Here is a 27262-nt window from a genome sequence, read left to right as displayed (position 1 = left end):
TTTATAATATAAATTTAATTTTGAATATGATTCAAAATTAATTTATGGAGAATTAAATATTTGAAAGAGTTCAAATATTAATTTAATATGAATTATATTCATACTAAAACTGTAGATTAAAATTAATGCGTATTTGATACACATTAAAACTATAGGTTATGAGAGAAATACAATTGAATGATTCAAATATAGGCTAAATTAAATAATTGATATTTAGTTTGGTAATTATTTAATTAGATAATTAAATAATTATTTAATTTAATTAACTTTGATTTAATTAAATTTATTGAATTAAAATTATAGGTTATGTGAAAGATGTTTCATTTAATATAATTTAAATGAAATCATTAATTAGTTAAATCAATTAATCAAATAACTCCCAGGGGAGTTATCTAAAATATGGGTTATCTCATGTTATCTTCATCTCTCTCCTGTTAGTTAAGAGACTTGCAAAACATAAGTTTTATAGGTGAATTGTATTTTGAACATAGAAAGGTTTTGTAGGTTTTTGCTCTCCAAAAATTCTCCACCCTCTTCCCATATTTAATTGGTTCCCACAAACCAAAAATACCAAAAGTTCTCAGAGAATAGGAGGGAAACCTTTTGGTGGTATTGATTAATCCCAAGGAGTTTTTTTTGGTGATTTCCAACCGAGGTTTTTATAAAAGTAAGTTTGTTCTCTTTCTCTGTAAAATTAATTTTATGCATGCTTAACCTAGATTAATATTATAGTAAGCTATTTATTTTTGGTCCCTGTAATGTTTCTGACTTTTCTAAGTGTGATTACTTCATGTTTCCTAAATTAATAACGAGTAATGGTCTTTTATTCTTCTGCTGCGTTAGGGCTTTCAACCCTACGGGTCGATGTAGGCACAACAGTGGGTGCAGAGGGAGGCATCATTTCAGTTGAAGCAAGGGGTCGATCTTGTTGTAGCTTTTCTTGATCAAGCTCGAGGGAAGAGAAAGTGACGTCTGTTAGAGAAGTTTGAGTCATAGGAGCAGAAGGAGATATCATAGCTGGAGGAAGAGACATCATTGATGGCAATTTGGTAGCGAACGACTAGTTCTTTTTAAAGGCAATGTTTCCTTGTAGCTTTTTGATCAAGCCAACATCGATGGCTGGCTTTACTTTACATCTGTCTTCATCCTTAGGTACTACCACTCCTGATCAAACCAATTGTGTCCAACACATTTCATATTAATTATAAATGAACTAAATAAAACATCTATATAGAAGTTTACACATTCTCTTTTTTATTACTTTTAAATTTCATGTTAGATATTTATTATTTAAATTTTAATTAAATTTTTTTGGAAACCAAACTAAAAATTATTCTATACGAGTCATTCTGTCAGTTGCAATATGTGGGGTGGGGGAATCAAATCTTTGACTTTGAGATTAATAGTACAAACACTATGCCAGCTAGACTCAATTTGGCAAATTTAATTGAAACTTATTAGTCTATTCATTTAAACATTTATGATATAAAATTTTTGGACCTGCATCATGTCCTTAAACTAGTTTGAACTAAATTTGGAAAATAGAATCTCTTATTCAGATTTTAGTTATATGATATCTTTATTTCTTTTAATTAAATTATTATAAAAAAATATTTAAGAAACTCAATTTGTAATTTAACATTTTATTTTTCATGAAATAAAGGTTCATAATTACTTTTACACCATGTAATTCTTGAACTTTAAATTTATAACAATTTAGTCACTAAACTTCAATAAGTAATAATTTAATCCTTGTAATTCTAACTTATAATTAGATATGTCCACGGGGCGAGGCAGGGATGAGGAAGCCTTTCCCATCCCTGCCCTCGCCCCTTATTCCATTCTCCGTCCCCACGAATTTCCCCATGGGGAATGAGGTAGGGATTCGGCAAGGAAAAAATTTCCAACCTTGATTTTTTCTAATATTTTTTTCAATTTCAATTTTATATATATATGTTTAAATAATTAAAATATTTATAATTATCCTAACAAAGTCTACAATATATATATATATATATATATTAAAAATTTATAGTTTATATACAAAAGTCGGGTGGGGCGGGGACACGGGGCGGGGTCGGGGGCGGAAAATATAATCCCCGTCCCCGACCCCAAATTGTCAATGGGGGAAAAAATCCCCACTCCTTCCCCTATTCTCCATGTATTCGGGGATTCCTTTTCCCATTCGGGGTAGGTCCCCGAGGGACCCGACCCCATAGACTTTTGAACATCTCTACTTGTAATGACTTAACCCCTATTATGAAAGATATTATTAAGATTGGTTAAAGATTTACGTACGTAGATAAATAAATTGGTTGGGGATTAATTATTTACTTATTTTTGTTTAATTTTTATGAAGCATAAAAGCTAAGGATTGTTTGGGCCACCAACTTGAAATTAGAATGAGGTATTATTGTTTTTTTTTCTATATATATATTTGTGAGTGTCCAGGCTAGCTTATGTGTACCCTCGACTAATCTTACGAAACAACGCGTCTGACCCTACAACATTTGAGTATCAAGGAAAGTCGTAGGATATTAAATCGTAGGTAGGTGACCATTTAGAAAAGTAGGGTATTATAGTCCACACCATGTTTAGCTACAATATTTCTATTTTAAATCTCTACAAGTGTTTACTATATACGTTCCCCATAAGGGGGGGGGGGGGGGGGTGCATTTGGTGCACGAGTTTGGAATCTTAAGTCTGGGAATATTAAGCCTGGAGTTGGGCTAGGAGGCTTAGATGGCTTGGATATAAGATAACCATTTCTCATAATATAACTACCAATGGAACTGTCCAAAGACAATCTCGTGATATGACCATTTATAGCTACATATATAAGCTAAAATCAAAATTAACTGTCTATTTGCCCAAGATAGTACCTTCCCCCATATGTATCCTTTGGTGTTCTTCTGACCCTCCTCTTGGTACGATCCATCCTCATTGACCCAAAAGTGTGGATTACCAGCGCATTGAACTCCAGCCAACTACAACGATCAAATATTCCCTTTTAACTTTAGAAGTTTATGCTAGAGACAAAGGTTATAGGTACAAAATTTATCTGCAGCATCTGGAGCTCTACTTTCTTAATTTATCGGCCATTTATAAAAATCTTTGTATTTCCATTGCTAGCATCTGCCTTAATAGGCCCCCCAATGTTAAGATGAAGAGTAATTATCTTTGAAGATTTCTGTCCTTCCTGTCAAATAGATTAGAAAGTTTAATTTAATAACCAAGAATTACATCTTGAAAATAAGAAAAGGAGGAAAACTCAAGATAACAAGATTCACCTTTCCCCATAGACTAGAAACTTTGTCATACCACGAATTTCCTGGTTTTAGCTTCTTTGGTGGGTTGGGGCAGGTCTATAGCATTGTAAGCTCCTCAAAAGATAAAGGTTTCCCATTCACACAAACATACTCTGGTGGCAGCTGATTCGCCTCACAACAGTTCTCAGCCTTCATAACCTGTCGAATCTCTAACTCATTCAGCAGTCTCTTAAGCATTCTGGAACATTTTCCTAAATTTCCTCGCTTAGACTCAAGAATATGAAAACCTACGCAAGTAACACATTTGTGACCTTTAGGCATTGAACCCATAGCTCTAAGCACACAGTTACTACAATACTTGGCATCACACACGATGCAGACCTCCTTTTCAGTAAATCGATTCCCCTTGCAGCATCGATAACAAGATCAACTCTTTCCTTTTCTTAGTGGTTCTCTTCTCATTCGCAATGTTTCTGGCACATCCTGACTATACTCTTCATTATATGTATAATCAGACTCAGGGTCAAGAAATGTTGTAGCTGACCGCCTACCATTACCACCTCCCTCATTTACAACTTTCATAGATGAAACGTAGGAAGATGGTGTTGGAAATCAAGACAGACGTAGCGGAATTAGGATCTAATTACACTCTAATTGCTTTAAATTTAAAAGAAAATAGCATGCAATTTGAAAGAAAACAATAATTAAATTTACTTTTTAGCTTCCGAAAACCGCTCTTCTTCGCTAAATCTTGACCCGAACACAAACGGACCACCACTAGAGTTGACCTACTATCCTCTGGTCTCAGAATCGGGTTGTGGAACCTGATGGATGAAGAAAACCGAGAGAGAGAAAAGAGATGGAAAATAATATGGAATTTGGATAGGGTTTGGGTTTGTTTTTTCAGCCCAATTTTGAAAACAAAATTGTTAAATTATCAAAAACCTTTAATTTAATTTCAAAAGCCCATTTTGAGAAAACCATGCAACAATTGTATGAACCAAATTCATAAAAATCCAACACCTATAATCCACTATCTTAGTGGGCTTAATGTCTCCACTATAAGCCAACACCTAGCCCACTATATTGTTAGTGGAATTATTCAATAGAAGTTTGAATTTTTCCACTAACTTTAGTCAAAGGGCAAAATAGTCATTTGGTCAAAGTCAAACTTTGACCAAAAAGACAACATTTTGACTTTTTTATGATTTTTTTCGTGTTGACTAATTTTGACCTCTCGAGCATGAATCCACATTCATTTTCTCGAAATTCAAATCACATTTGAATATAAGGTCGGTCTAAGTTTGACTTTTCAAAGTCAAAAGTCAACTCTTCGACTTTTTACATCTTTGACAATTTTCATTATTTTCGAGCTTCCGAATATGAACGTATTTATATTCTTGATATTTAAATCACATTTAAATATTAAAGTTGTATCTCTAAACTGAAAAACCCGACCACTATATCACATATACTTGTCCGTTTCTCTCTCTTCACATAATTCGAACAATTCGATTTATTCTATCATACTGTTCTAAGTTTATTCCATAGGAGCTAGTGGGGGAACCTAATGGACAGATCATGGGCTTCAACGATGCGAGATTAGCAGGCTAAACTCTGTAGACGGAGCTAATCAACATTCGTTAACTAACGGGTCATTCCACTATAGTCCCGTAGTTGCACTCCCCTCACTATAGATATATTTGTGTCCATTTGATATAAGCATGATTAGTAAGCTAATCCTTCACAGGTTGTTCATAATCTCGGTTGGGTCATAAAAATCATTTTACCCCCAAGACTACATCTTGTTCCTTAAGTTCTACTGATCCTCTAATGAACAATTGGTTTAAGGTCCAACCTATAAACCGAATCCCTCTCAGGCCAAGGAGAGGGTGGGGCCCCTTGTTCAAGACCTGGATTCAATACTAAAGGGAACAACCTATCTATTATCCCTATAATGGATAGAAGTGAATCCGTCTTGCACCCTATGTTCCTAGCTATCCACCCGATCTTACCCTTGAAATGGGAGGCTTATTGGGCCTGCGACGATAAGTTGCCTTCACCTATGCAGATCTAAGGATAATTCCAAGTGAAAAGGAGTTCATAGTTAGCTCAGGATTAAGATTAAGTTACCTAGGTCATCAATTAACGAAATAGTTAATTTTATACATAAAACGGCATTTAGAACGTAAAAAGTGACTATTTCATGGTTCAGATTTATGTAAACTCTTTACATAGAATGCCCCCACTCACATATCTCTATATGAACGATTCAGGATCACATCGTTCGTACTAACTACAAAGTTGGCCGCATCCATAGTGTCTCCAGAATAAGGCACCCAACCTTATTCATATACTATTGACCATTTTGGCTATATATTTGAACTTGATCCAAATTTATGCACTACATAAGTTCAAACTACATTAAATAGCCCCAGGACTTTAGTTTATTAGATTCAAGATTACAATTTTAATAACAACTTTATCGAAAAATAAAACAGAATATGTTTATTAATTTACAAACTACGAGTTTTAGGACATAAAATCCAACAAAATCTCACTTGGACTAAAACTCCTAGTGGAGTATCACAATGTTGAATTTAAGTGAGAAACATATGAGTATAATAAACATATGAATACATAAACTAGGGCATATATCCAAAAGTTCTCCCACTTGTCCTAGTTTACAAACTTCGTAGACCTAGACTCTGTAGGTGACCTTCAAACACTTTAGCCAAGAGGGCCTTTGTAAAAGGATCAGCAATGTTTTGCTCAGAAGATATCTGGGTTAATATAATGTCTCCACAATGTACAATCTCCCGGATCAGATGGTATTTGCGCTCAATATGCTTGCCGCGCTTGTGGCTTTTTGGTTTTCTTGAATTTGCAATTGCACCACTATTGTCACAATATAAGGTGATAGGCAGATGCATATTTGGTACGACTTCCAAATCTATCAAGAATTTCCTCAACCATACTGCATCCTTTGTTGCTTCACAAGCAGCTATGTATTCAGCTTCCATTGTGGAGTCCGCAATACAGTTTTGCTTCACACTTTTCCATACTACTGCTCCTCCGTTAAGAGTGAACATTGATGAAAAAAATGAAATCCAACCCGTGAAGAGCGTAATCGCCTGAAGTGGAGGGCTACCTTTAGGAAGGAAAACAGAAGTGGAAGTTCTTGTGGGTGGGGCTATGAAAATGAAACACCTGAGAAACTCTATGGCCAGTGCTTGGGATTGTAGGTCCCTTACAGTTATCCGTTTAGTGGCACTTCAAGACAAAAATTTTATGGTCTGGATCTCTCTGGTAAAAACTCCAGATATAGACTTTCTAGCATCTTTATCGGTTTGAAAATCAGAGTCAGTGTATCCAGTAAGGATCAAATCCTTAGTACCATACACGAGCATGTAGTTCCTCAATCTTCTAAGATACTTGAGGATATTTTTAACGGCAGTCCAATGATCATATCCAGGATTGGACTGATACCTACTGACTATCCCTATCACATAGCATATGTCAGGTCTAGTACATAACATTACATACATCAGGCTCCCTACTGCGGAAGCATAGGGAATGCGTTTCATATCCTCAACCTCTTGAGGTGTCTTAGGACATTGATCCTTTGACAAATGAATTCCATATCTGTAAGGTAACAGACCTCTTTTGGAATTCTGCATCTTATACCTAGACAACATTTTGTCTATATAAGTTGCTTGAGACATGGCTAGTGTTCTGTTCTTGCAGTTCTGAATAATCTGAATCCCGAGAACATACTGCGCATTTCCTAAATCTTTCATTTGGAACTGCATTGCTAGCCATTTTTTGATGTCAGTTAGGTAACCTACTTCATTCCCAATGAGTAGAATATCATCAACATATAAAACTAAGAATGCTATAGTAAAATTGACGATCTTCTTGTAAACACAAGGCTTGTCAACATTCTATACAAAGCCATAAGATTTGATCGCAGTATCAAATCTTATATTCCAAGATCTAGAAGCTTGTTTCAACCCATAAATGGATTTTTGAAGCTTAGAAACCTTTTGTTCTTGACCTTGTGCAATAAACCCCTCTGGTTGAGCCATACAGATACTCCTCAAGATCGCAGTTTAGAAAGGTTGTCTTGACATCCAATTGCCAAATTTCATAGTCATAAAAGGTGGCAATGGATAAGAGTATTCTAATCGACTTAAGCATGGCAACGGAAGAGAAAGTTTCTTCGTATTCCACTCCCTCTCTCTGGGTATAACCCTTTGCCACAAGTCGAGCCTTAAAAGTCTATACTTTACCAGTTTGGTCTCGTTTTCTCTGGTAGATCAACTTACAACCAATTGGTTTTAAATCATTTGGTTGATCTAAAAATTCCCAGACAGAATTGAAGTACATAGACTCCATTTCGAGGTCCATGGCTTTGACCCACTGATCACAGTCCACATCTCTTATCGCCTGTTTATAGGTTGATGGATCCTCTATGCAATCAGGTATGACAACTTGTTTTTCTATTAAACCCAAGTAACGGTCAGGCTGATGAACAACTCTCCCACTACGTCGAGGCATTCTCAACTCTTGAGAAGGATGTGACTGATCAGATGTACTAGTTTTATCTATTACTTTAGTAGATGATTTAGCTCTATCTGTAGCATTTTTGGAAATTTCATTCAATACTAGTCCACTGCGAGGTTGATGACTTCTTATGTGGTCTTCCTCTAAGAATGTGACATTTGTCGATACAAATACCTTATTCTCTTGAGGATCGTAAAATAGACCACCTTTTGTTTCTTTTGGTTAACATACAAATAAGCATAGTTTCGAATGACGTTCCAATTTTTTTTTAGGATTTTGCACCAACACGTGTGTCGGGCAACCCCAAATCCTAAAGTGACGTAAACTGCCTTTACGCCCTTTCCATAGCTCATAAGGTGTTTCTGAAACACTTTTAGAGGGAACATTATTCAAAATATAGTAGCAGCCTCTAACGCATGTCCCCAAAAGGAATCAAGTAATTCAGCAAAGCTCATCATTGAGCGAACCATGTCCAACAAGGTTCTGTTTCTTCTTTCAGATACATCGTTCTGCTGAGGCATATTAGGTGCAGAGAGTTGTGACTTGATTCCGTGTTCTATCATATAGTCCTAGAATCTTAAGTCTATGTACTCCCCACCTCGATTTGATCGTAGTGTCTTAATTGTTTTACCTAACTGGTTCTCAACCTCAGCCTTATATTCTTTGAACTTTTCAAAAGAATCAGACTTGTGATGCATTAGGTAAATATGACCATACCTTGAATAATCATCAATAAAACTGATGAAATATTCATACTTACCTTGAGCTTTGACATTCATTGGTCCACAGAGGTCCGAATGTACGAGCTCTAAGGGTATTGTGGCTCTGAGACCTTTTCCAGTAAAAGATCTCTTAGTCATTTTTTCTTCAAGACAAGACTCGCATGGAGGTAAAGAATTGTCTTCTAACTAATTTAAGAGTCCATTCTTAACCAATCTCTCAATCCTATTGAGATTTATGTGACCAAGTCTTAAGTGCCATAGATAGGCATTAGAAGAAACTTTTTGTCTTTTATTCTGAGTTTCGACTGTTCTAAACATCTCAGTATTTAAGACAAATTTTGCTTTAGTTGGTCTTAACTTATATAAGTTATTTTCAAGTATAACAGAACAAATTTGAATACCTTTTCTGAAAATGAACGCTTCATTAACTTCAAAAGATATTTTATACATTTGTTCCATAATACAACTGATAGATATTAAATTCCTTTTCATAAGAGGTGCATACAAAATATCTTTAAGTATGATATATCTATCGTTAAAAAAAAACTTTAATTCTCCCACTGCTTCGGCCGAGACAACCTCTCCTGTTCCAACCTTGAGGGTGATCTCGCCTTCTTCAAGCTATTTTTAGGAACTAGTTTCCTGAAAAGAGAAGCAAATATGATTAGTGGCTCCTGAATCCAATATCCAGGTTGAGGTATCATCCTCCACTAAACATGTCTCAGCAACAAGTAAATCATATTTACCTTGTGTTTCTTTCAAGGCAGGGGCCTGAGGACATTCCTCTATTAAGACAAAGCTCAAGTCATCTAATACTAGTGTTAAATTCATATTGTTTTTCCATGTTGAGTAATTATCGCCGTTTAGTTTCTCGGAAGCTAAGAGTTGATCTAGATTGCTAGTCATGCTGAAAAGAAAAACATATCCTTTTTAGTAAAAAAAAAAAAACATTAATCTTTTAAATCCAATCAAGTTTAGCAAAAATTCTAATAACGTACCCTTCATTATTATATTTTGCAACGGTATTTCAATGGTTTAGAATAACCTCCACCGAGGGGTGATCGATTATTCCTCCGTTGAACCAAGACTATCTTGACTAGATACTATCACCAGGATAGCTCTTATTCCTATAGCAGCTCAGTTATCGCTACTTTAGTCAAGAATTTACTAACACTTAATAATTCTTGTAAGTGTGACCCTTCATTTTCAGACATCGAAGATCTGAATCATTATGCTCCTGAAGTTAGAAAGACAAGAACGAAAACGGACCTGATTGGTAAGGTCGCTTCAGGGCAGACATGCAGGCGCATTATAGGAATCTCACGGTGCGACCTAATGGAAGAGACCGTAGGATGTGTTGACACACTTCCTTCTCCCACTTACTATGAACAACTTCCCCTATTCACCTTGGTATTGACTCATGAAAACACTCTCCGAATGGAGTCCGCTCCCAGGGCGGCCCAAAGCAAAGCATGAATCTCACGGTGTGAACTCTTAAGGACGCTAGAGCTAAAAGTACATTACTTCTCTCCAACTGATGTGTTCTAGACGGTTAGAGTATAAGATACTTAGCGATACATTTCAACTAACTAAACATATCCTAAGTCTAGGTGATTCATCCAAGTATAACTTTTATACTGGATTTTTAACCTACGATGTCTAGGTGATAAACAAATTTTATTACCTCACACCGCTCATGGATGCTCATAAAATCGGTTTAACCTAACTCAGACGTCGACTCGATCTCCAGGTAGTAGGTGTTCCGTGAACCGTCAACTTAAAAACCTTCAACCTTAGTCATCTTATCTGACTTTTTGTCAAGATCTTGCGGGGTGAGTTTTCTTGTAACTTCGGCTTTACAAGATATCGACCTATTTTCTATGAAAATTTGGATTGCTCGATGGTTAACCCTAAATGAGCATGCATCTTATCTTTGTTATAGATTTTAAGAGTCTAGGTTATTTTATAACAATTATAAAATAAATTATAACAATTATAACCCTAGAGCATTCATCTATAACATGCTTCCTTCAATCAAACATGCTTTAATATAACACTTATATTAAAATTAAGCATGCATAATATATATTTTATAACACTTATAAGATATAAAAAATGCATGTCACATGCTTTTCCAATGGTGGGGTTTTAAAACTATATGGCATACTATATTCACACATAATCAAACAACATTATACATCACATGCATAATAGGTAAACAACACTAAAGTGGACCAATTTTGGCATTAGAAACAAACAAATAATTAATTTATTACAAAATTCTGCAATCAACTTCCCGGAATCGGCTTCAAACACTTTGAACCATTTTGAACCGGCCAAAAAACTCCCGAACCGGCCCAAAAATTCCAAAAACCAAGTTGAACCGGTCAACCAGGTCAAACGGACCGGTCCAGACCGTCTAGACCGATTGGTCAACGGCCACTGGCGCAGTCAACGGAAGTGCGGGTTGGGTCAATGGAGGCAGAGTGGGCGCACGGGTGCTCGGGGCTCAAGCAGGCGGGAGGCGCATGGGCAGCTTCAAACAGGGTCGCGCGAATCGAAGTGGGCGGGCGCTCGGGTTGGATCCGACCGGGCAGGCGCGTATGCAAGGCTTCTCCAAATCAAATTGGATTGCTCGGGCTAGCGGGTCGAGTTTGGGACACCTCCTCGAGTCTAGGAGCAGAATTCGGGTCTGTGAACAAATTTTCTCCAATTTGCTGCTGTTCTCTCTCCCGGAATCAAGAAATTACAGCCTAATTTCAACTCTAATGACTCCAACAAATTTACAAACCCTTTTTCGTACATTAATGCTCATAAACATGTGAGCAATTACAAATTTCCACAAGAAATTTAGAGAAAAAAAATGTCAAAATCATAATAAATCCACTTTAGTCCATATTTCATTCAACACTTGAATAGAAAGGAAAAAAACACCTACCAAAAGCAATTGAACGTAATTCTAACATGCTCTGATACCACATGTTGGAACTCAAGACATACATAGTGGAATTAGGATCTAATTACACCCTAATTGCTTTCAATTTAAAAGAAAATAACATGTAATTTGAAGGAAAAACAGTAATTAAATTTATCTTTGTAGCTCCCGAAAACCGCTCTTCTTCGTTGAATCTCGACCCGAACACGAACGGACCACCACTAGAGTTGACCTACTATCCTCTGGATTCAGAACCGAGTTGTGGGACCCGATGGATGAAAAAAATCGAGAGAGAGAAAAGAGATGGAAAATAAGATAGAATTTGCGTAGGGTTTGGGTTTTTTTTTTCAGCCCAATTTTGAAAACAAAATTGTCAAATTGTCAAAAGTCTTTAATTTAATTTCAAAAGCCCATTTTATAGAGAAAACCATGTAACAATTGCATGAACCAAATCCATAAAAATTCAACACGTATAATCCACTGTCTTAGTGGGCTTAATGTTTCCACTATAAACCAACACCTAGCCCACTATATTGTTAGTGGAATTATCCAACAAAAGTTTAGATTTTCCCACTAACTTTAGTCAAAAAGCAAAATAGTCATTTGGTCAAAGTCAAACTTTGACCAAAAAGTCAACATTTTGACTTTTTTTTATTTTTTCCGTGTTGACTAATTTTGACCTCCCGAGCATGAATCCACATTCATTTTCTCGAAATTCAAATCACATTTGAATATAAGGTCGGTCAAAGTTTGACTTTTCAAAGTCAAAAGTCAACTCTTTGACTTTTTACATCTTTGACCATTTCTATTATTTCTGAGCTTCCGAATATGAACGTATTCATATTCTTGATATTTAAATCACATTTAAATATTAAAGTTGTATCTCTAAACTGAAAAATCCGACCACTATATCACATATACTTGTCGGTTTCTCTCTCTTCACATAATTTGAACAATTCAAATTATTCTATCATACTATTCTAAGTTTATTCCATATGAGATTAGCTGGCTAAACTCTTTAGACGGAGCTAATCAATATTCGTTAACTAACGGGTCATTCCACTATAGTCCCGTAGTTGCACTCCCCTCACTATAGATATATTTGTGTCCATTTGATATAAGCATGATTAGTAAGCTAATCCTTCACAGGTTGTTCGTAATCTCGGTTGGGTCATAAAAATCATTTTACCCCTAAGACTAAATCTTGCTCCTTAAGTTCCACTGATCCTCTAATGAACAATTGGTTTAAGGTCCAACCTATAAACCGAATCCCTCTCAAGCCAAGGAGAGGGTGGGGTCCCTTGTTCAAGACCTGGATTCAGTACTAAAGGGAACAACCTATTTATTATCCCTATAATGGATAGGAGTGAATTCCGTCTTGCACCCTATGTTCCTAGCTATCCACCCGATCTTACCCTTGAAATGGGAGGCTTATTGGGCCTGCGATGATAAGTTGCCTCCACCTATGCAGATCTAAGGATAATTCCAAGTGAAAAGGAGTTCATAGTTAGCTCAGGATTAAGATTAAGTTACCTAGGTCATCAATTAACGAAATAGTCAGTTTTATACATAAAACGGCATTTAGAACGTAAAAAGTGACTATTTCATGGTTCAGACTTATGTAAACTCTTTACATAGGATGCCCCCACTCACATATCTCTATATGAATGATTCAGGATCACATCGTTTGTGTGGGCCGCATTCATAGTGTCCCCAGAATAAGGTGCCCAAGCTTATTCATATACCATAGACCATTTTGGCTATATATTTTAACTTGATCCACATTTATGTCATTACATAAAGTTCAAACTACATTAAATAGCCCCAGGACTTTAGTTTATTGGATTCAAGATTACAATTTCAATAACAACTTTATCGAAAACAAAACAGAATATGTTTATTAATTTACAAACTATGAGTTTTAGGATATAAAATCCAACAGATGGATAGTCCGTACTCAGTATTGATTATGTGGAGACCCAGTCAACTTGATTGATATCATTGAAATCTATGCTTTCCTTCCTACAATTTGAAGCTATCAAAGAACCTGAGCTTCGCTGCGATTTATTAAAGATTCCAGAAAACTCTATCATGCAAGAGCTCCCAGCGTCACCTAATAACTCAGAAGAATTTCCTTGACTGATCGATGAGCAGGAAAAAACCATGCGGAGGTGGCCGGTGTCGGAGGTGATTTTTGTGGACAGGTAGATCTCGGTGGCTTCAAAGATTTGATTTGGGGATATGTCGGTGGTCTCTTCGATGACGAGAGTGAAGAGAGGGGAGTGCAAGTTGAAGAGGCGACGGATTTAGGGATTTAAGGATATATTATTTAATAAAATAAGAAAAAAATAACATTACACCTTTAATGTTGGTTTTAAACCGACATTAAAGCCCATCTTCAATGTCGGATTAAAACCGACATTAAAGATTCGTTTTTTTTTTAAACCGACATTATACATATGATTTCACTTTTTCCAACCGACATTAAAGTTCGAATTTCTTCTAGTAATAACTGTGTTTGGAGTACAGGTTTTGGGAGTCATGGTTTAAGAAGCCTATGTTGGAAGTGTAGGCTTAGGAAGCTTGTGAATTAAGTGCAGATTTTGAGTTTATGAAATATTTTCTTGTGTATAATCAATGATTAGCTTTTAGATTAGTTGAAACTTGTCATGTAAATTATTTTAATATAGTTAAGTTTAAAATAAACTAAAAAATCTAGAAGAATATTTGTTTTTTTTTTTTTAAAGAGATTGACTAAATTTATGATTCTATTTAATTTATTGTCTGAATAATTTAGTATTTTTACTTTACTAAATCTTGAGATAAAACTTCATAGACTTTTGTCACTTTAACTAATTTGAAAATGATCGATTTTTTTTTTTTTTTTTACCATAACATGCTAACTTCAAATTGAAATAAACTAGCATTTTAGTCTTAAATTCAATTATAGAAAAACTATAAATTTTTTTTTTATCAAATTACATTTGAGGAATAAAAAAAATAATAAAGTTCGAGTTTTAAATTTTATTTGGCACTAAGTTGTTACCAACATTTAACCATTTACATTTAAAAAATAATTCTAAATCTTCAAGCTAGTTAAATTTACCAACGAAAAAAAAATGAAAATATTAAATCAAATTAGGGCTTTTTATACATATAACCTAAATATATACACCTAATTATACAATTATAGTCTAATAAGCTATTATTTTACACAAAAATATCCAATTGCTTTTTTTAACTCTCATCATGTAAGGATGTTTCTTGTGGTTATGAATTTTACAAAATAGATTTCTTTTTAGAACCTATACAAGTGAGGAAAATAACTTAAAGAATCCCAAAATTGTTACCTTAATAAATGAAAGCAAGAATCGACAAGAAACTTTGAAGAAAAAAATGAGGTATATTTGATATATATAGCACTATATACTTCAATGTTCTATAAATAAACTAGTCTATATTTGATAAGTGCATGAACAATACAATTTACATAATATATTCTATAAGTGCATGAACAATACAATTTATATAAAATATTCTATATTTGTAAATACGTGAAAACATAAACCATGGTATATGCAATATATATTTACATTTTTCACTATATTACCAGTATATTCGACATATACTTACATATACTTGAGATCTCATAGATTGGTGATCAATTTTCAACTAGAGAAAATAGAAAATAAATTAGATCTCCTAAAGTGACGAAAACATTAATTTTAAATAAAGAAGGGAAGAGAGAGAATTAAAAAATAATCTAATAATAGTAATACTTTAAAAAAAAGGGCAAAAAAAATAATTAAAAGAAAGAGAGTGTATTTTAAAAAATATTATTGTAATTAAACTAAGGGCCTCTTTGGAATAATAATGATCGAAAGTGGCCACCAAAGTTAGTGGCCAACGACAGTCGCCGGAGGTGGTGGTCGGAGTTGGCTAGCGGCGATCACCGAAGGTGGTCTTCGAAAGTTGGCCGGCGAACTTCCTAGATTAAATTAAGAAAAAAAATGGTAAACCATGGATCAAACCCATGGAAAAAAGGTGTAAGAAGCCATGCTTCCTAAATCTTTACCCTAGACAAGGATTGGACTTAGGATACCTAACCCATCCAATCCTAACCCTTGAAACAAAATACCACTAAGTGTTTACTATTTTGTAGAGGTGTTTATGAGTTGGGTTTGGTCGAGTTGAAGTATTTTTTTGACCTGGGTTGTAAATTTTTTCAACCCAAATAACCTTTATTAAATAATGAACCAAACTCAACCCAACCATGAAACATTTGGATTGGGTTGGTTCAAGTGAGTTGGGTCATTTATTTTAATGTTTGTTCTAAAAATAAGCTTAGCGATATATTAATATGTAAAAATTGTATTTATATTATAAATATGTTAAATTAGGTGTAATGTAGATGTCCATTATTAGTGTCTATTGGCCATGTGTCACTTATCTGTTATCCATGTGTTGTCATGTGTCTCGAGATTACACAATAATCCATCTCCTACTTCCCAAATTGTCTATAGATAGTGGCATTTAGTGGGTTTTGAAAGGCACATATTGGTGATCAATCCAAAATGATTAGAGAAAATGGAGAAATCCATTATTTGTTATTTTATTTATCTATTGTTATTAATTTATTTTATATATTTATATATTATATTATTTTTATTTTATTATATATCATTATTATATTTATTTTCTCCACATCTGTGTTCTCGTTATGTGTCGTTATGCTCCTCAAATTCACAACATATTATCAGCACGAGTTCTTATCGTTTTCCTCGCTAAAGGTAGGTCTCAAAGGTACGTCGATTTTTTCCTCTTCGTTCTAATTAATAAATTTAACGTTAGTTTGCATATTTAATATCTATAAAATTTATAATATAAATACAATATTTTATGATAGTGTTGCCATGACAAATCTCATAAAATTAGAATTTGTCATCCTTGATATTAACGACAGTAATTATTTATCATGAGTACTTGATGTGAAACCACCTCGATGCTATGAATCTTGGAGAGACTATTAAAGAAAAAAATACAGCATCCAGTCAGGACAAAGTAAAAGTTATGATTTTCCTTCTTCATATCTCCACGAGGGATTGAAAATGAAGTATCTTGCAATAAAAGATCTTCATATCTTGTGGAAAAATTTAAAAGAGAGGTATGATCATTAAAAAAAACAGTTATTCTTTCTAAAGCTCATTATGAGTGGATGCACTTGAGGCTAAAAGATTTCAAATCAGTAAGTGGTTACAACTTCACATTTTAAATAAGTTCAAAACTATTGTTATGTGGAGAGAAAATTATTGATACTGATATATTAGAGAAGATATTTTCTACATTTCATGTCTCGAATATGCTCTTGCAGCAGCAATATCGAGATAAATATTTTAAATAATATTTTGAACTAATTTCATGTCTTCTCGTGGCCAAAAAAATAACGAGTTATTAATAAAAAATCATGAATCTCGACCAACCGGGATGACACCATTTCCTGAAGTGAATGCTGGAAATTTTAATAATAATTGTGGTCGAGATCGTGGTTATGGTCAAGGTCGTGACTATGGCAGAGGAAGAAATAATCATTATTTTCGTGGTGGTCGTTTTAATCATTCAAATTTCAAAAGAACCACACAAAATGATGATCACAAAGGAAAAGCTCCACAAGATAAGAGTTCAAAAAGTGTTGAAAATAAATGTTTCCGATGCAGAATGACTGGGCATTGGTCACGTACTTATCGTACGTTAAAACACTTAGTTGATCTCTATCAAACATCCCTGAAGGAAAAAGAGAGAAATATGTAAGCAAATTTTGTATACCAGAATAATGACATATTTGACCCATTCCATATGACAAATTTGGATGTGGCAGACTTCTTTTAATCTCCTGAAGAGAAAATCAGTAGAATTGTGAAACATCAAGTGTTCCCTTTGAATTTGAAAATATTTAGACTTAATGTTGTTTTTTTTTATTTGTCTCCATGTTTTTTTCCTCTTAATAGATTACATTTTTATATTCAAAATGTTGTTTTTCTTATTGTAGATATTTTCTTTTAATGAAGAAACCTGAATCATTTTCATATCTTGGGTGACTTAAAAATGAGTAAAAAAAATCTATGTCTTGACAGTGCAACTACACATACAATAGTTACAAGTAGAAAATATTTTTCCAAACTTATAATGCTGGAAGCAAAAGTCAATACAATATCAGGTTGTGCAGACCTAATTGAAAGATTTGGAAAAGCAAATACTATTTTACCTAAGGAATAAAATTTACAATTGACAATGCATTGTTCTCTAGTCAATCAAAGAGAAATCTACTTAGTCTTAAAGATATATGTTGCAATAGTTATCATATTGAGACTTATAGAAAGAATAATATGGAGTATCTTTATATCATATTTACTGTCTCATATGAAAAACGTATACTGGAAGAGTTGCCTGATTTATCTTCTGGATTATATTATACTCATATACGAGTAATTAAAACATATACTACAATGAACCGAAGTTCATGAATCTAGACATATTGACAATTTGGCATGACAAATTAGGTCATCCAGAGTCTATAATGATGAGAAGAATTATTGAGAATTCAAATAGATATCCATTGAAGAGCTAGAAGATTCTTCAATCTAATGAACTATCATGTGATGCTTGCTCTCAAGGCAAGTTAATCATTAGACCATCACCAATCAAAGTGGGGACTAAATCACCAGCATTTTTAAAATGAATTCATGGTGATATATGTGGATCTATTAACCTATCAATTGGACCATTTAGATATTTTATGATATTACTAGAAGCATCTAGCAGATGGTCACATGTGTGCTTATTATCAAGTTGAAATCTTGCATTTGCAAGATTACTTGCGAAAATAATTAATTTAAGAGCACAATTTTCTAATTATACAATTAAGACCATTCATTTGATAATGTTGGTGAATTTATATCCTAAACTTTTGATAATTATTGTATGTCAATTGGGATAAGTGTTGAACATCCTATAGCCCATATTCATACATAAAATGGTTTAGTAGAATCATTCATAAAATGTTTGCAATTAATTTCCAGACCATTTCTTATGAGATCTAAGCTTCCTACATCTATATGGGAACGTTCTATTTTGCATGCAACATCACTTGTACGCATTAGGCTAGTATCTTATCATAAGTACTCGTCATTACAATTTTCTTATGGCAATGAGCTAAATATTTCTCATTTGAGAACTGTTGGATGTGCAGTATATGTTCCAATTGCTCCACCATAACATACTAAGATGGGTCCTCAAAGGAGGTTAGGAATATATATTGGACATGATTCCCCATCAATTATTAAATATCTTGAACCCTTGACAGGTGATGTATTTATTGCACGAGAATTGCTGATTTTCATTTTAACGAGACAAAATTTCCAACATTAGAGGGGAGGAATTAAGAAGTTCGAAAAAAAATTACATGGAATGCATCGTTATTGTCTCATTTAAATCCTTGTACAAATCTATGTGAACTTGAAGTTCGGGAGATAATTCATTTGTAAAATATAGCAAATCAGTTACCCGATGCATTTATAGATGTAAAAAAAGTAACTAAGTCACATATACCAGCTACAAATGTTCCATCGAAAATTGATATCCCAACACAACAAGTTGTCACTAGTGAGTCTGAAATACGCCAGAAGGTGGTAAACCAGTGGGTTCCAAAGATAAAAATCCTCAAAAAAGAAAAATAATTAATAGTTAAGAAGACTTGGTTGAGGATGTAAATATCCATGAAGAAAATCATGACATGACTAATGAGGAAGGTGGAATACATAAAGATAATAATGAGATTTCAATAAAATATGCCATGACAGGAAAAAGATGGAACTGAACTCATGTAGTTATTGACAACATTTTTGTGTATAATGTTGCTCTTGATATTATATTTGAAAATGAAGATTCTGAACCAAAATCTATTGAAGAATTTCAACATAGAAAAGAATAGCTTCAGTGGAAAGAAGCAATTGAGGCAGAATTAAACTCACTTTCAAAACGTCAGGTTATTGGACCAGTAGTCCAGATACCAAAAGGTGTTAAACTATGGGATACAAATGGGTATCTGTGGGGAAAAGAAACAAAAATAACGAGGTTACAGGATATAAAGCAAGACTAGTTGCATAAGGTTTTTCACAAAGACCTGGTATTGATTATGAGAAGACGTATTCTTTCATGGTGGATGAAATTACACTAAGATATTTGATTGGTCTGACTGTGTACGAAAGTCGGGAAATGCATTTTATGGATGTAGTCACAACATATTTATATGGATCTCTTGATTATGTTATTTATATGAGAATCAGAAGGATTTAAGATATCTAAAACATATAAACCAAATTCTCGAGAATTGTATTCAATAAAGTTACAGAGATTGCTATATGGATTGAAACAATTAGGATGAATATGGTACAATCGCCTGAGTAGATATTTGTTGAAAGAAGGACATCAAAACAATCCAATATATCTTTACGTTTTTTTTTTATAAAGAAATCACAGTCAAGATTTGTTATTATAACTGTATATGTTGATGACTTAAATATAATTAAGACTCTTGAAGAGCTTTCAAAGGCAATTTAATATCTTAATAAAGAATTTCATATGAAATATCTCGAAAAAAGAAAATTTTTCCTTGACTTGCAAATTGAGCATTTAGCTGATGAGATATTTGTTCATTAGTCAACTTCGTTCGCTAGATGTGAAGAAAGATATATTTCAACCTCGATATAATAATGAAGAACTTCTTGGTCCTGAAGTACCATATCGATTATGGATCGTGCCAATAACACAAGACCAAATGTTAAATATTGCATTTTTAGTAAATTATTAGCAAGATATAGTTCTTCTCCAACAAAAAAAATATTGGAACAAAATTAAACATATACTCTGTTATCTCCGAGAAACGATCAACATGAGTTTTTTTATAATTCAAATAAATCAAATTTTGATTTAGTTGGTTATTCAAATTCTAGATATTTATTTGATTTACAGAAAACTAGATCTCAAACAAGTTATTTATTCACATGTGGATAGGATAAGGGGGAGACATTATAAATATATGGCCATGTGTTACTTATTAACCTGATTACACAGTGTCCATGTAATCCACCTCCTACTACACATATTGGTGATCAATATTGGAGAAAGTGGAAAAATCCACTTTTTGTTATTTTATTTACATTTTAATTTTTATTTATTTTTTATATTTTCTCCATATCCATCTCTTCATTCTCCTCAAATTCACAACAATTTAATTATTTTCATATATTGAATTAAGATTTATAATTCAATTTCAATTTATATTATATTATATTATATACATATATATACACATATATTTTGTGAATTACTAAAAAATTAGTTTTAGAAGTTGTTAGAGAATAAATTAACCAAAACAATCCTAAAATAAATAATATAAAAATAAGTATATGTAAAATAATTGTATCATAATCATAAGTAAAAACAACATGCTTTTTAAAATTAATAATAAATTCGAGTTAACTTAAGTTATTTTAATTGAATTCATGAACTAACCCAGCCCAATCAATACCGGTTGGACTAGATTGATGAGTTTTTTTAACACCCTACTATGTTTTAGACCGACTGAGATAGTTTTACTCCAAGTTGATACTTAGTTTTGATTCTCAATATAGACTAAATTGTCAAGATTACAAAATGTAAGAACTTTGCAAATTTTAAAATAATTAAACTATTACAACTTTAAAAGAGAATCTAATTATTATAGCAACACAAGTTTAGCTGTACCTATATATATACTATAAAAAGAGGTCCTTCATTCAAATCTCCCACTTCAATTTAACTAAAAAGAGCAAATTATTATAATTACAAGTTTATAACATAAATTGTTACAAACGTGAAAGTACAAAACTAAAGATACCAAAAAAAATTAAATTCTCATATCAAATTCAAAGACCACAATATCATTTATTTGAAAATTGAACCAATCTCTAGAGAGATTTGTCCAATTACTATGCTCTCATATATCCAAAGTATATTTAAATGTTTATAACCATTCAAGAAAGTAACAACCGTAACTAATATAACTTATAAAGTGGAAATGTTACATTTTCGCTTCAATTCATTAGGACTCCTTTGTAGTCATGGATTTCTGGTTAAACAAGGCCTAAAATATAAATCATTTTCATGAATAGTTTTACACATCCACTGGCTGTTGAATTGAGTTTCAATTGTTTCCTTCATCCTGGGTTATCCGAAGGCAAATAATTTTACAACAATCCTGATCATGTTCAAATAAAACCTGGGTAGCAATATATTTAGTGAAACATAACCCACATAATAAACTCGACATAACAATTCTAAATTCCAACCAATCCACTGGAAAACGAGGATAAATATGGATTACTACAAGCTCAAATCCAATTTAAATATATTCTAAATAGTTGGAGGAAAAAAAACGCCATACAAAAAATCTACTTCTCATTCTTGTGGTCATTTGAGACTTTAAACCATTCTTTCACAGATCTTGCACACTCAAACCTGCCAAAGTGGAAAAATAAATGTCAGGTTTCTCGTCCATATCCAGACCAAATTCATCCTTGTTTCATTTTGGCATAACATACCAAACATAAGTGGTCTATGTAATTCTAAATTGAGACGTTCAAATTTAGTCCTAGAACTAGGGTTGGCAACGGGGCCGGGGCGGGGAAGGGTGGCATCCCCCGTCCCCGGTCCCATAGGAGAAATTGTCCCCCATCTCCGCCGCCCCCATCCCCGCCATTTGAAAGCGGGGACGGGGGCGGGGATTCCCCATCGGGGAAACGGGGCCCCATTCGTGGCAAACTTCAACGGAAGGGAGGGATGAGCGAGAGCGAGAGGGGAGGATGAGCAAGAGTGAGAGGGGAGGGATATTTTGTTGCAGATTATAGAGAGCGAGAGGGGACTGAAGAGGGGATAAAAATATATATATAAATTCGAGATCGGGGATTAATCGGGGTCGGGGTAGGGATACATCCCCGCCCCGTTACCGGACTGGGCCCCGAATAAATTCTCCGGTTTGACCCCATCCCCGGTCCAAACGGGGCGGGTCCCTGCCCCGTCGGGTTTTTTTGCCACCCTACCTAGAACCCTCAAATGTCCAAATTTAGTCCACGTTCTTTCATAACTTCCAAAATTAGTCATTTTATGTTAGTTTGAGGTTAATTTTTTTTTCTTGATCAAACTTCATAAAATAATCATATTAATTTCTATTTGGAGAGCCACTGTAAAAAACTTCCTCCCATAATTGATGGGGTGAAGGATAATAGAGATCTTATTATACTTTTTGAAAAAGTTGACCATAAATTAAAATAGACTAATTTAAAATATTATTGAAAGTGTGAGGATTAAATTAAGACAAAACTAAAATGTAAATCCTAATAACAATTTTGTTTTTGGTTTTTGGTTTTTAAAAATTAAGCCTATTTTTCTCTCTCGTTTCTTACCATGATTTGCAAATTTCTTAAGTAAGATGATTGAATCCTTAGCCGAATTCCAAAAACAAAAACAAGTTTTTAAAAGTTATTTTTTCCCAAATTTCAAATTTTGATTGATTTTTTAAATCAATGATAAAAAAAGAAATTTGGAGGTAGAAGTAATGTTTATAAGCTTAATTTTTTTGTTTTTAATAAAAAACCAAATGGTTGCTAGATGGACCTAAAATACAAGAGCAAAATGGTATTTTAATATTTATTTTAATAGCAAACCATGCTTTCATCGATAATGGAAGAATACAATGAGCATACAAGAAAGCAGTTCAAGAAATTGAATCCGAACACCTAGGAAAAACATCAATCCAAAAGAGTGAACCCTAACTTAGTGAGTGATGCCCTAAGATGCTAGTCGGCTCAGAATGCCTCTGTTCTATACTAATACCTACTCAGATCTCTTGAACTCATACAACATCTAAAATGCCTCTCAAGAATCAAGTCAAATTCCCTATAGGGGAAAAACAAGCCTGCCAAAGGATTTTGCCCCTATCTACAATGGGATTCATTGCAAGCAATTTATCCTTGTAGTTAAGAAGATTGAGATTCGGGCAGTCCTAAAGAAACATGCAAAAATTTTGTAAAGAGATCGATGCAAGGAGGCGGGAAATTTGTGGGAGAATGTTTACATACACTTAAAGGGAAGTTAGTAAAGAAAAGGTATGCTTTAAGCGATTAAGGATCATTTCAGCCAAAATCAGATGATAAAAGTAGTTAAGCACACACGTGTTATTAGCCTCTTCCTTCAAAATTTATAGTCGACACAAACAAATTATGAAATACTTCTAATCTATGTAACCATTTAAAAGCACTTCACCTACCTTATGGCTACTTCCAATCTATCATACTCTAAGAGCATTGCATTGTTGGTTATTAAGAAAGTGAATCTAACCTGGTGGAAGAGATTGCTTCAACTTGTCTGCCTTCTCAGAGTCGAAGACACAGAGAGTATAAAGATATTTGGAGCATCGAACTTTGAACTTCACCACATCTTTGCTCCTCTTAATTTTCACAGAACGAGCATCCTTTCTTCTAGCAGTGAGAAGGAAATCTTTGATCTCATGAATTTGTTTCGGCTGCATATTGAAATATGGAACAAAAAGGCAAAGTATTGATTAAGCATAAGATATTCAAACGAAAGGGAGCCCTGTACACAACAGTGACAGAACTTGAAGAAGAAAATCCACGTCTCAGACAGTTTAACTCAAATCCGCATAGAACATAACCAAAAAAAAAAAAATCAAGAACGCGAACATCTGGAGTTGTAAACTAATGAGGATATGCAGAATCATAACATTGAGTAATTACAGGATAGAACAGAAGCTAAATCAGGGCAGATGACAAGTCGTCGACAGCAAACAAAAGAAATCAAAAGTTGATTGAATCATGAATGTATTAAGAATATGAACAATAGAAATGCAATGGAATTAGGAATTAGAATTTGAGAAGTACCATTTTGGTGGCAGAACTGAGGCTGCCGAGTAGTTGCTGATTGTGGAGGCTCAAAAACCCTAGCTTTTGGAAGTTGTTATTTATCAGGAGGTTCAAAGGGAAACGACGATGATGCTGAGTTGTTCCAAACCCTAGATGGGCCGTCAATTGAGATAAGCCCATTCCAAGAAGGCCCATTTACCCATTTATTGAAAAAGAAACACGAAAATTAATAAAATTAAATTGAAAATACAAAATTTATTAAATACTAGTAATGAAAAATGGCTTTAACTGATTTTTAGATTTTGATTCTTTAATAGACCATTAATAATCAATTTCAGCGACAACCACCTAATTAATGTTTATGGTCCTTTTAGGCAACCAACTACCTCTAATGATCAAATCGAGGGATCAACTCCAACCACCAACTCTATTATTCATCTCCATGACTAACTATAACAATAAACTCCATTGATCATATATTAAAAGACAAAACAAAAAACCATGATTGACAAAAATGTTTTGAAATACAAATATGAAATTATTAGTTTACGTTGTTTAATAGTTGTCTCTTATAATAAGTTGACATTGAGAAATTGTCTTAGGATAATCAGGTCATCCTTATAGACTTACTTGTCACATACATCTAGAAGATCAACGGTTTCTTAATAGTCCTAACACAATCTAAGAAGATGTACTGTTTGTGTCTACTTGGTAAGATTGATTAACTTAACTACTTTAATGAACAATATTTTTTGGCATATGCATGAAATCTGTCCATCGTCGTGTACTTGTGTATATGTAAATAGAACATGCAAAATATGACTAGATCTGCCACCGTGGCCATAGAGTTAGCTTTTTTCATTAAAAACATTAGATAGATATTTCTAAACTCCAACTCTTCGTTGAAGGAGATGACAAAGAATTTGAGGCCAACTTGGAGTAGGGTTGGCAACGGGACCGGGCCGGGGCAGGGGGGTGTCCCCCATCCCTACCCCGTCCCCGCCATTTGAAGGCAGGGACAGGGGCGGGGATTCCGGGAAATGGGGTCCCCGCGGGACCTCATTCCCCGTTCCCCGCGGGGATTCTCTATGAGCATTCCCGGATTCCCATTTTTTTTAGTTAAAATTTGATTAGTCCATGAAAAATCTATTTAAAAAGTTTATCGAATTCCTCGTTTTTTAATTCAAGTGATTTTATTTGAAATTTGACTAATGCACAACAAATGAATAAAAAACAATAGACTATTTTATGAAATAAACACAATTGACAATCAATTGACAATTTAAAAGCTAACAAATCTATTAGATAACTTTACAACTTAAAATTCAATAAAGTTTGAATAAGAAAGTCAATTAAAGGCAAACGTCTTATACATTTAAATAAGTATACAACTTAAAATTCAATAAAACTTGTCATTCTTTCTTCAACGACTTCACAATCAAATCTTTAACTTTTCTTGGCATCATCCCATTCTTAGTTGTATTCATTCTTATATTTAAAATGTAATAAACAAATAATATCATAAAAAAAAAAAAAAACTAGACCACGAAATAATGTTAATCCTTGAGCATACCTTAGTCACCACGCCATCTTCATCAGAATCATCTGCATCTTCTAAAATAGTTGTTAAATGTGTAACTATTTTTTTTTCCGTGTACCTTATATTGTCAAATATTTATAATAAAAGAAAATATTTATTAATATATTAAATGATAGAAAGATGTAAAACAAAATAAACAAACTAACCTGTCAAAACTTCAGTTGCAATCCAATTTTGAGCGCACATCAAAGCCTCTATCGTCTTTGGATGAAGTTTGTTACAATGTGGGCTTACAATCCTACCATAGGTACTAAAAGCAGACTCTGATGCAACACTAGATAACGAGATGGCTAATATGTCTCTTGCAATTTCTTGTAAAATTGGATACTTGACACCATTCAATTTCCACCAACTCAAAATATCAAACTCGAATGTTCGAGGTAAGATAGGTTCGTCCAAATATGCATCAAACTGTTGCTTCTGATTCATATTATTGGAATTTGATACAAACAAGTCATAAGCATTAAAATCATCCTAATATGTACCAAAAAAGACACACTACTACGTACTCTTTCGATCCCATCTCCTATCACTACCAACTCATCTTTCACAATCAAGTTCAGAATATGAGCACAACACCGCATATGAAATAAACTCTCATTCAATATTAAGTTTCCACACAAACTATCAACAAGCATATTAACCATAGAGTCATTGGTACTACAATTATCTACAATTACTGATGACAATTTTCGATCAATATTCCAATCTAACAGATATTCCATTATTTCTTCATGAAGCATCTCAGAAGTGTGTGGAGAAGGGACATATATAAACCTGATTATTTTGTTTTGCAAAACCCAACTATCATTAACAAAATGAGCAGTGACAACCATATAACCTTTTTGTTTGGTGGTTGGAAGTCCACATGTCCGTTATCAGGGCAATCTTTCTTTTGATCTCATTCAACAATGCCATGGTTTTCAACTTTTCAGTCTCATAAATTTTCAAAATCTCCTTCTTTATTGTGTTTCTTGACACCATCTTAAATAATGATTGGATGATATTACAAAATTCCCTAAAACCTTCATGCTCAACCATTGAGGGAGGATATTCATGTCTTATTATCATCCTAGCTAAGGCTTTTTTTTTATAGTTTCCTGATCGACGTTATAATATATAAAAAACAACACGGACAACATTAAATGTTTACCTGAAATGGTTGAGGCTGAGTTGAGAAAACACAAAAGTTTTTT

At 33.7% G+C, this 27262-nt stretch overlaps 1 protein-coding gene and 1 pseudogene across 1 annotated transcript; both read right to left on the bottom strand.

Moving 5' to 3' along the window:
- Positions 1-823: 823 nt before the first annotated feature.
- LOC120067658 (extra-large guanine nucleotide-binding protein 1-like) lies at positions 824-13657 on the bottom strand (annotated as a pseudogene).
- Positions 13658-21714: 8057 nt separating this feature from the next.
- LOC120092601 (large ribosomal subunit protein eL38z/eL38y-like) lies at positions 21715-24868 on the bottom strand. Its single transcript, XM_039050740.2, has 3 exons — positions 24485-24868; positions 23925-24108; positions 21715-22046 (listed from the first exon to the last, which is right to left on the bottom strand). Exons 1-3 carry the CDS (start codon positions 24659-24661, stop codon positions 22024-22026), a joined length of 384 nt encoding a protein of 127 aa, XP_038906668.1. The 5' UTR covers positions 24662-24868; the 3' UTR covers positions 21715-22023.
- Between the last annotated feature and the right edge of the window lie 2394 nt (positions 24869-27262).

This window comes from Benincasa hispida, chromosome 12 (genome assembly GCF_027475165.1).
Source record: "Benincasa hispida cultivar pf3 chromosome 12, pf3_genome.v1.1, whole genome shotgun sequence".
NCBI classification, from domain to species: domain Eukaryota; kingdom Viridiplantae; phylum Streptophyta; class Magnoliopsida; order Cucurbitales; family Cucurbitaceae; genus Benincasa; species Benincasa hispida.
The sequence above is the reverse complement of the archived record's forward strand: the minus strand, read 5'-3'. Positions and strand labels throughout refer to the sequence as shown.